The 11,601-nt window shown below is 35.6% G+C and overlaps 1 protein-coding gene across 1 annotated transcript; it reads right to left on the bottom strand.

The window, feature by feature from the left end:
* Positions 1–4,619: 4,619 nt before the first annotated feature.
* LOC135642663 (alpha-humulene synthase-like) lies at positions 4,620–8,544 on the bottom strand. The gene is made up of 6 exons (XM_065158983.1): positions 8,105–8,544; positions 6,709–7,081; positions 6,308–6,526; positions 5,974–6,109; positions 5,526–5,774; positions 4,620–5,050 (listed from the first exon to the last, which is right to left on the bottom strand). Exons 1-6 carry the CDS (start codon positions 8,430–8,432, stop codon positions 4,757–4,759), a joined length of 1,599 nt encoding a protein of 532 aa, XP_065015055.1. The 5' UTR covers positions 8,433–8,544; the 3' UTR covers positions 4,620–4,756.
* Between the last annotated feature and the right edge of the window lie 3,057 nt (positions 8,545–11,601).

Here is an 11,601-nt window from a genome sequence, read left to right as displayed (position 1 = left end):
ATCCTTTACCAAGCGCCTCGCTTGCCTTGAGCACCATCAAGTATAGTTGTCAACGTTGAGCCGTAGCTCAAACTCAGCCATCCCAACCTTTGTGCGCTTCACATTCTTCCAAGCTTGCCTGTTCTCGTGGTGCCTCTTGCGCGAAGGGTTGGCCATTCCTCTGAATGCCAATCTCAGATGCCCGCTCCTCCGAGCGACTCCTTTTCCCTACATCTCCATGCCCGTTTTCCCCCAAACGGTCGCGCGTGTGCTGACTGCCCTCAACGCAGCCCCGCTAGGTCCCCCACGTTTGCATGCTAAGTGTTTCTATGAGTGCTTGTCCCGCTCTGATACCATCTGTCACAGACTTAGCTGGTTTTGCCTAAGTCGTGCGGCACCCTTGCGTGTCCGTCCGCAAAGGTCAGCCTCCCCGAAGCCTCCCATGGTCCCTTAGGACCCACAAAAGATAGAACAAGATAGAGAAAACGCCTCACTCGGGATCCACAAGCAAACAACTCCGAAAAACACTTTATAGACAATGCAAATTACAAACAGACTTTACAAGCTCTAAACAATTGCACAACAAAGGGTAAAATGGTCCATTATAGATCGAAAATCTCTCACACATGTCCACATGACATAACCTTTATTTACAAGCCTAAAACGGCCACCAACCCAACTAAAATGGGACTATTAAGCCTTCGGCCGTCCCTCTATATGCTGTACAAAATAAAACATGAACATACCAAAAGACACGGACATACATAAGTATTACATCAAACATTCTGTTTAGAAGTTTGTCCATGACATGAGCAATAATAATCTCATCCAATGAGAATGGTTTACGAAGGCTGATATGATTAGTAGAGAAAATACTTTGGACGTTAGGACAAGTCTACCATTAGAGAGGACAGACGTGTTAATAGCAGTCCAAAGGTTGGTGTTCCAAGAAGCAAAAGAAGAGAGAATCTGTGTTTGACTTCATTCAAGTCATGGTTAATGATCCGGTGAATGGAGTTCCTCTCCTCCTTGAGGTTGAATGTTTTATGGAGGACAGAATTCCTCATCTCCTCGAGGTTGAATATTTTATGAAAAATTTAGAGTTGAGTAACGAAGTTGTAAGGATTATGCCCTTATTACATAGTAAAGTGAGTTTAGACCCTTCCTGAGAGAGGGAAAGAGAGGTATCCTTGGCTTCAAGAGTAGTGATCTCTTGGGAGTTAGATTTTATAAGGTTTTCCGCTTGTTTTAATAATGATGTCAGCTATAGTTGCTCCACGATTATTTTGATACATGACAAAAACTTTTAATCTGACAACATCAAAATATTATGGTTTGGCGACTAGAAAATAGAGTCATAATAGTTTTTTGATGTCACTGCTAAAATACTTCCATTCTTTGATCATAAATTTCAAAATTTTTAAATCATTTTGGTATATATTAAATTATATCATAGTTGCTGATATTTGATGGTGGAATTGAGAATGAAAAGGATTGAGAATGTGCCGGTCTTCCTTCTTGACAATACTTCCCAACGATTCGTGATCATAAAAATTGGACTATTCCATTTAGCTTCGTGACACATTTGATCTGATTTATTTTGCAAAAAGAACAATATGGCTTTATACATCAAATAATAAGAATAATAGTGAAATATAAGTGTATCCGATTAGGAAAACAACATAACTTATATGAATAAAATATAAAATTTTTAATCCGACAACACATGTTCTGATCAAATTATTATGGTTTGGCAACTAAAAAAATAGAGTCATAACATGTCATGTTTTCGATGTCACCGCTAAAATATTTCCGGTCATCAAAACAATGTCTTCGATACGTATAGATATGCTACTGCCAAGTTGGATTGAATAAATGGTGACAACAAAGTCCAAATTTTCTGTGAGACAAGGTAAAATACAATTATCAGGTCAAAACATACAAATTCAACTACTTAAGGAAATGAACATGTTACCGGGGGACATATAATCGATAGTAGATCATGATAAAAGATCATAGAGATATATGAAAATCTAATATTTAAGAATAAATCATATATTTGAGTAACTGATTTAATTACATGATTTGAATGCATGTTCTTCTTCACTGGTGAAGCCTTCTCTTTCTTGCCGTTCGACGAGCAGTTCCTCATCTCCGAGTATTCTCCTCTCGGCGAAGTGCTCTCCTTCTTTCTTCAGTATCTCTTCTCTACCACCATCGATCCTCCTCATCGGCAAAGCGCCTGCCCGTTCTTCCTCATTGGCGAAGCGCTCTCTATCCCGAATTGCTCGCTGTCCGATGATAGCAATCCCTCCTCTCTTGGCTGTTGGTTTTCTCTCGGTGGTCCATCTACTCGAACAAGACTTCCCTTCTTCGTTGTCTGGCGACTGCAATCGTCTTCTCTCAGCAACTATCCTCACAAATCTATAGCTGTCAACACAGTGTTCCCTGATTTGATCAATTCTTCAGCGAACTACCACCTCCGGTGACGTTGATCAGATCAACGTTTCCCTTTCTTCCTCAGTGACCGCTACCGCTCTTTGCCCTGCATCGAGTGTCGCGTTGGCTGCCTCGCAGCATCCACTGCACCCTCCTCCTCCCAACTCTTTGCTTTAGGCATTGCCACATCTCTTCCTTTTCTAACAACTGTTGCTGTAACACCCTTGATTAGTCGCACATTAGAAGTGGACAACATTGAGATTGACTTATAAAGATCTGATGAGTATATTATTATTAACTTTAGCTTAAACATTTTGATCAATGGTTTATATCAAACGAAATTGATAGGTCAACTAACCCATTAAACCCGCGTCATGACAGTTGCTATTGCCACTCCAAAATCAAGAAAATCCAGAGCATCCGCCTGCCATCTTCCTCAAAATAGATTTAAGCATGCCCATCACTATTAATTTGAATATATGATTGAGTATATAAAAATCTCTCTCTCATCTAAATACTCGTCTTCTCATGAATAAAATTAATTCTCTTTCATAATATATTTCTCAATTCAACAATTAGCTCTCAATCCAAGAAGCTGGATTGAATCGACCAAATTCATAGTTTGCAAGATGTCAGTAGGATCCGCAGCTCTCTTTTATCCTTGTATCACACTCCTGCAATAGACGAGAAAGGGGAGATTTTTCACACTCAAGGGAATAATTGGTAAAACTGATGAAGGAGAAAATACAATCACAAAGGTGTTTTATCTTCAAAATAAAAATAAAATATAAAATATCACTCAACAAGAGGAGGTAGTGAATGCTACCCAAAACGTGTTCTAACAATTTATACCACTCTCGATGCCATTTGTAAAAACATGATTCATAATAATACTCTGGGTCATAATATGACTATTAACAAATAATTTTTACAATAAAAATCTAAGACAAAAGTTACAAATCTCTTCTTTCCTAATGAATAAAATAAAACATTAAAATCCTTCCCAAAGAGTTGAGATCCTAAAGTAATGACAATTCAAGAAGCCAAGGATTTAAACAACTTTCCCTCGAAGAACTTATTGGATCTTAGATGGCTTATAAAATGATTTACAATACTCATAAAGAGCTTGAGAACAACCTTCCAAAGAACAGGAAGGATATTACACTAAGAACTCATGAAGACCATTCGAAAGAAAATTCAAATGATGAGTGATACTCAAGACCCAATTTTGGTTGGATATAGGTACCTTGCAGATCGTGATATCATAAGTTGTGAAGCTGAGGCAATTCGGGAGGTTTTGATGGCTGCATCAGTGGATGTTCAAAAGATTTATAGTTAATTTGATTATATGTGTATTGTTTATATGATACACTACAAACATGATATTTTCTGGATGAGGACTCTTGTGAATTGCATCATCAAAAGGGATGTGGATTTATGTAAATCTAATAGTGTGGACTCACACCCATGTATAAAGAATATCCTAATGAGCCACAAAAAAGAAATTAAAAAAATTCTAGTACCCTTAATTTCATCTTATTCATTTTTGAATTTAACTAACAAATCGATCATCCCTCTTTGGGAGTATTCTATCTAAAGTTGTTTTGGCTTCGGAATCTTGATGATTAAGGTTTCATTTTGTGTAATTCTGCTTATTAATATTTGTATTGTCAGAAGGTTGATTCTGTGATGAATGGGGACAGTTGGCATAGGTTGTGAAAATTATCAATATTACCGAAGGTTAGTATATTTTTTTAGAGAGAAGTGTGGCCCTCTCAATTGGTCATTTTTTTGTGCTCTGATATGCACAACTCCTTTTGTAATTTTATGGTTTAGCTAATATAATTTTTCTTCTTGAAGAAAAAAAAATCAATCATCCTAATTTATCCAAAATGTAGCTTGAATATATATGTTTCTGAATTGTAATCATCCCAAACTTAACTAAGAAGTATCTTGATATCTGATGTAGGCATCTACAAAACCCAACCTTACCATCCCTACACTCTATTTAGCATAACAGCTTCAAGAGCCTTTCTTAAGTTGTCAAGACTGAAAAGAGTGAAAATTGCAAATAGCTAATATAATTTTGTAACACATGCCAGCAACTTGCAAATTGCTTTGAACTACTGTTAAGAAAGGATTTCTGTTTTCCATAGATAATACTGGCTTGAGCTTCCCAGGGCTAGTACAGTACACGTTAATTTACAAAGGCTTAAATATATTTCACAATAAAGGATTCATAGAAGAAGCAAGCATAGTACAATACACGTTCATTTACAAAGGCTTACATATATTTCAGAATAAAGGATTCATAGAAGAAGCAAGCATCGTCATACAATCAAAGTGGAACAGGATGTACAAGTAACAAAGAGATATATTCCTTCGTCTTCGTAGAGGAGTTGGTGTATCCATCGATGTACTTATAAATATTTTCTGCCACTCGTGAATAATTAATAATCCTTTCAAGTAAAGCAATGGAGAATGCAGTCGGATTGAGGCACTCTTCGTTTATCTTCTTCCATGCATCGTCAACTAGACCTTGGAGCTTCTTACATGCCACATGCACATCTGTTCCGTATTCTTTCATGTAGCATTGGACTGTGGAGGCAACATGTTCCCTAGTTTGTTCCAACTGTAAATTTCATGAAAAAAGAGGATTAATGATCTACAAACTGAATTCTAACAGATCCTTTCAGGATTTACATGCTCATTATATTAAAACAAATTGATAGACTATTATCAATAATAAGGTGTAGATGAAAGGAATTTGGGAATCTACAGATATGGAAGCTTACGAATGGGAGTTTTTTTGTTTGTACTAGATTTCTTAGTATAAAATCATTTATGGAGTTCAGCAAAACTTTGGTAATGCAATTGAGTGACACAATAAATGCTTTTGAGGAGATAAATAGAAGGAATATTGAAGACAACTTTGGAGATTACCTATTAAACCTCAATTATGGTCCATCTCAGCTAATTGGAGAAGTATGTTATTTTCTTCTTTTTTTTATGTTATCATATTTCTACTACGAGATAAATCAATGCAAAATTTACCATGAAAAATGTTTCTATAATGCAAAACACTGGAGATTATATTATGACTATACCTCATGTGAAGAAATGTCATTCATGATACGACCAATTTTTGCAGAAGCTTGGACAATCTTTGGGAAACTAGTAATCCACTCAAATGCCTCCTTAGTTGCTATTTCTCCCATTCCAACGAAAGAAGCACATTCAAGCATAGGATATCCTAAACTGATGAGGGAAACATGTAGATGTTCTTCCAAAGTTGGTACGTAATGTTGATCTCTCCATTTGGATTCCTCAAAATAAGCTTCAGATAAATCTTTCATCTGTACCCAAGTAAAACAAAACCATTCCTTAATATTTGTAATGCAGAGTAGCGTCTACAAGTGGGACAATCTAAGTTCAATACTGTCGCATCTCAAATGCTTATTCTTTGCATTGGCCATTAGTGGATTCATTTATTACTTATGTAACGCTAATTAATAAAAGTGAAAATAAGATGAACCTTATAATCTCATCACTCACCGCTTCCTTTAGATAGGTTATGCGATATTTCTCACTGGAAGCCAATAAATCTTCAAACTCTTCAAAGGTGTGTATTAGCTTTAGATAATAATCTTTCATGTACTCTGGTAATTGATGAACAACCTTTGCGTCCCACCTGCATATGTATTAGTTTCACCATCTTTAGAAAAATAGAACATAAACATACATGTTGTTATTTTGCTATACACAATGATTAAAACTATTATGCGATATTTTATTTTCTTATGTGATATTACCAGTGGCACCTTTTGTTATCATCTATTGAGCCATGATAGTAAAAGGTAATCTGTCCATCGATATAAGATTTACGAACCTTTGAATTGCCTCAGTTAGTCGTTGACTCTCCTCCAATGTGCTATAGACATCATATATGTCGTCTAGAATTGAAGTAAGGGCAATCACCTTGGTCGTTATCACTCGTGCACGAGAATAGTAGGGTTCAAAGTATACCCCCAGGATCCAGAAATAGCATTCCACCGATCTATCTCGAGCAAAACTGAAATTTTTTGAGGGGGCTAAATCATTCCACCACCTTCAAGTCGTTCACAAATCAAAATGGCATTACATATCAATTAAAGTTTGATTGGAGGAGGAACCAAGCTCAGCAATTAGCCTTCACTTGTTTACATTTGCAACTTGATTGTATCTTTTTTAATTTATAAAAATCCAGAAGAAATATAGCTCCAGGGAATTCAAAAGTGAGGAGGAGCTTACTTGGTGATGTTCTTAAGTTCCTCGCGATGAAGAGATTGCAACAAATTGAAGTCCAACTTTGCAAGCTCCAGGATGGCATCATCTCGTGTGGCATCCTCTTGGAATATAGAGATGTACTCTCTTGCCAAGAGCCTTCTTATTCTTCGACAGAGAGGTGTCTCGAGGTCAAGAGACACTTGCTTTGTTAATGGTTGTTTAAGACCGGCTAATGCAGACACTAGGTTATTCTTCGTAAAAGAGATGGCTTCATCAAGAATGATCTCCCCTTGAGTCCCAAGATAGGCTGCGTTGTACAAGCATAGTAGTCCCTTCACATCACTGCCCAACGTAGACATGAAACTCCCTCCCTCATCTTTGAACTCGTTAAAGGCATCTACAGAAATACAAAAGATTTTTTGTTTTGAGAAAAAAAAACCATAAAGCCATATAATAAAATAAATTTGCTGTTTTAAATGATTATGTGATAATCAAAATAATGACTTTGGTGAGTGATTTTTATGTTTATTTTACCAAAGAAAATATTTTTGGTACTGTCAACATCTATGATTGAATTAAATAAAAGATGATAAAAAAAGAAGATCATATTGTTTTGGATCACACATACAAATACTGCTTTTATTTTAGGGAATTAAGTGCATTATTTGGGGACACATAATATCCTTGTTGTCAATATCAGCATCATGGATTTGACTTGATGCATCGCTTTTTCCCTTTTGAAAGTGATAATCCAATCCAAGAAGCTGGATTGAATCAATCAGTTCCATGGTCTGCAGCAGATCAGTAGTATCATTGAACATGCTCTTTACTTGCCCCCTCAGCTCTCCAGCTCTCTATTTCATCCTTGCATCACACCTCTGCATCATCCATGAATTTATATATATATGTATATATACATACATACATACATATATATATATATATACATATATATACATATATATACATATATATACATATATATACATATATATACATATATATATATATACATACATACATATATATATATATATAGATATATATATATATATATATATATATATATATATACATACATACATACATACATATATATATATACATACATACATACATACATATATATATATATATATATATATATATATATATACACATACATATATATATATATATATATATATATACATATATATAGATATATAGAACAAAGTACATCTTTTTAATATAGTTGTTATAGGAGATCAAAACGTTTTGAAAGTGTGAGGACTGATTTTTTGATGGGCTGATTAAGTTGTTTTCTTAAAACAAAACTCCTCCATCATTTCTAAAATACAAATTAAATTACTTTTGCAAACATAATTATAGATAAAACATACAAATACATCTACTGCAATGAAACGTAAGAGCATATTACCAGGGGTCACATGATACCCTTGTTGTCTCAGCAGGCGAAACCGGAGAGCAGTATCGTAGAGACCATGATCGTTAAAATCGGCATCATGGACTCGGTTTAATGCTTCACTTATTTCTTTCTCGAAGTGATAACTCAATCCGAGAAGCTGGATTGAATCGACCAATTCCATAGTTTGCAAGATGTCGGTAGTGTCCTTGAACATGCTTCTTACCCGCTCCATCAGTTCTGCAGCTCTCTCTTGCATCCTTGCATCGCACTCCTGCATCCTCCACAGCATAGCAATTAATTGTTCAACCAACAAAACCGAAAGAAAGTAGCAAGCGCACATTTTTCATGTTAATGAAACATTAACACCATTCGTTCTCGGAGAGTTTCTTGCCTAAAACTTAGAACATATGTGAGATATATGTGTATATACATGCCTGTGTACTGGGGGAGGACTGGGCCTGTAAGATAAAGTAATCACCCCAAACGGTGGGATGGTAGCTTGCAGACTTGCGAATCACCACTTCATCACCTGGAACGTGTGGCTGCGAAATCACGTTCTCCATTCTGATCTGGATGCAAGTGATGAGAGGATGGCGAGAGCCTGCAGCCTCGTGTAGCAATTTATAGAGTCTTGAATCAGGTTTGGTTTCGTAAGTGTCACGTTTTATGAGAAAGAAGATAACGAATGGCTCATGTTTCGTAAGTGTCACGTGTCACGTTTCGTAAGTGTCACGTGTCAGGTTTGGAACTGTACGCTCCTTTTTGATTGGCTTATGTTTTAGCTTATCCATCATCTTTAATTGACGTCCTATGATTAGTTTTGCTTCTAATAATATAGGAAAAAGACGAGATATAATTTGTTTTGCATCCATCACCCTCGCTCTCACTCTCGTAATAGAAACTATAAATCATGTATATAATCGTATATTAACTTAAGTTTTATAATAAACTCTTAACAGTGTGAAACTCATCATATCAGTCTACTCACTCTCAAACTATAAATAATATTATATAAACTTTAGTTTAACTTTTAACATTTTTTCCATGTGTGTATTAATCGAACTCTTTTTTATTTTAAAGGGTTAAATTTCTTTCAAAACCTATCTACATATTCTTGTAGGAGTGATCCACTCATATGAGTTGGTTCATTTTGGGATGCTTCATCTTTATTCGACGAAATAATTCTCATTTTATAAAATAATAAATTAAAAAAATAACATGACATAACATAACGAAAAATTAAAACACAAAAGGGTTCATGCTAGAGAAGGTGTTTGGGACCAATTTTGAGCGTAAGACTGAGTGAGGAATTCCAAATCCTATCAAAGTAGATATTGAGATCAATAGTTTCATTTTGATTTGTTGTTAAGATTAAGATATAATCAAGGAATCTATAGATTTTGTTGTTCGGAGTAATCAAGTTTCAGTAATAGAATTCTCAAATATTTTTCCCACATGTGGATGTGTGTGGCCACGGCATAGTACTAAAGCAGCAATTACTAATTTCATAGAAGGTGCACGAGCGATCGTCTCTTTGATATAAATATGTTAACATACAAAAAAAAAAAAAGTTCACATGAGATTTTTAGATGAAAGGATTTGGAAGTTGATTGCCCACATGTCGATGCTCTCACATGCTTGGCGAGGCCGACATGGGATAAACTTAAATCTATGAATTATTCGAATCTATAATGATATATTTATGCCATCATTACGAAACCCAAGGATGTATGACCTAAGCAATGTAGATCCAATAGAGTTTTTTGTTTTTCACCATTGGCAAGCGGGATTTGATTTCATGGCCTTACTATTAATCGTCAGGTTTGTTATCAGCTCAGCTGTTGTGTACATACTATTCACGTTTTGGAGATTATCTAAATCTGCTGCGTATATACTATTCATTGAACATTTTGTTATCAGATCCTCAAGTGGTATAACATGATAAAGCAGTCTCCACACACGCTCGGATGAAAGCCTGCAGACTTGCGAACCACAACCTCATCACCTGGAGCAAGTGACAGCAACTCCATAGTCTCCACTTTTTATGTGGACAAAAAACTAAAGCTGGCAGATGGCAACAGCATGTTCACTTTGTCGAGGCTATGCTCCTCCTTGTCATCCATCAATCGTTTGTCAAAGGGAATGCATTAGCACTTAAGAAAGAGTGTTGCGGCTGCTAGGCAAGGCTGTCGCATCAGCCTTCCCAAAAATAAAGATGATTGTGAGCAGTAGTGTTCAGTTGTGTGGGGATGAAGCTGAGCTCCACAACCTTTCAGCCTCATACAAAGAGTAGCATTATTAAAGACTGCAGAATCCATATCTTGCTTAAGCCCTCCTACAGTATTGTGTGCTTTAATTGCAGCACAGTCAACAGCTCTGACCGATCTGTTGGTAGGTGACTAACAAGTTAAGAGTATTCCAGATATTAAAAATATTTATTTTATTAAAAATTCTAGAAATAAAATATTCTTTTTGACAAAAGTTCAAAAAAAAAAACTTCTTTCCAAAATCTATCCAATTATGCTTAAATGAATAGGCAAAAACAACATGTTGGTGGATTTTTCTTAATATATATTCGAAGAAAATTATTGGAATTCATATCTATGATGGGACCTCCAAATATTAAAGACTGCTTATGGAATGTTCCGAACCCCACGGACATGATGGGACGTCTCGTGCCACAATCTATTTCATGGAGAGCTTTTCCATCAGTCGGCCGATGAGTCGGTCCTCGTGTTTCAAGCCTTCCGGCGAACATGTGGCTGTGCTTATTCCCTTCTTTGTGGTGGATGATCAGCTCCACGACTTGGAAGTTATCTGGAACTGCAGCCTGACATGAGACACATGTTATATTTGGACCTAGAAAAAGTAAACGCATTAGCACCCAAGAGAAAAGAGATTACAGTTGGAATTAATCTTGTTCAAGTATCATCAAGAGATTCATTTCATTAAAATTAAGATTCACATTTATTATATCAAGAAGAAAAAATAGATTAAATGTCTAAAAATAAATAATTTAAATTGATTATTAGTTTTTGAAATGGTTTCTTAAAAGAGAATGATTCATCTTGAATATAATTAATGTAATGTATCACCCCATATGTTGGGTCATGAAAGATATAGAGTTTCTGAAATTGTAAAGATTTTTCTTAAGAGAAATATAGAAGATTGAAGCTTGTCATACTCTTCCTCTGTTTGATAACTCTATCCCTTCTTCCTATCAAGATCAACATTTGGTCTCAGAGTATATGTTAAACTATGACCTCTTCCTCAAGAACCATCTAACTCCAGATCCCTAGATTGACAAAAAAAACTTATGACATATAGTGCATCCAAATGAAGGTTCTTCTAGGCTCCCAAGATGTATGGGAGTTTGTAGAAGATGGATTTGCTAAACCAAGTCCAGCAGAAGAAGGAGCAATGAATGTAGAAAGAAAAAAACAACTCAAAGAAAGAAGGAAGAAGGAGAAAAAAGCTTTGCTTACAATTTACCAAGGGTTTGATGATAC

This window comes from Musa acuminata, chromosome BXJ3-7, assembly GCF_036884655.1.
Source record: "Musa acuminata AAA Group cultivar baxijiao chromosome BXJ3-7, Cavendish_Baxijiao_AAA, whole genome shotgun sequence".
Taxonomy (NCBI): domain Eukaryota; kingdom Viridiplantae; phylum Streptophyta; class Magnoliopsida; order Zingiberales; family Musaceae; genus Musa; species Musa acuminata.
This window is presented reverse-complemented; position numbering and strand designations above follow the sequence as displayed.

Coding starts and splice junctions, on each gene's coding strand:
- LOC135642663 (XM_065158983.1), bottom strand. CDS start 8,432: ATGTGCGCTTGCTACTTTCTTTCGGTTTTGTTGGTTGAACAATTAATT. Junction 6,527..6,708: donor GAACTTAAGAACATCACCAA/GTAAGCTCCTCC, acceptor AACGACTTGAAG/GTGGTGGAATGATTTAGCCC. Junction 6,110..6,307: donor CTAACTGAGGCAATTCAAAG/GTTCGTAAATCT, acceptor ATACATATGCAG/GTGGGACGCAAAGGTTGTTC.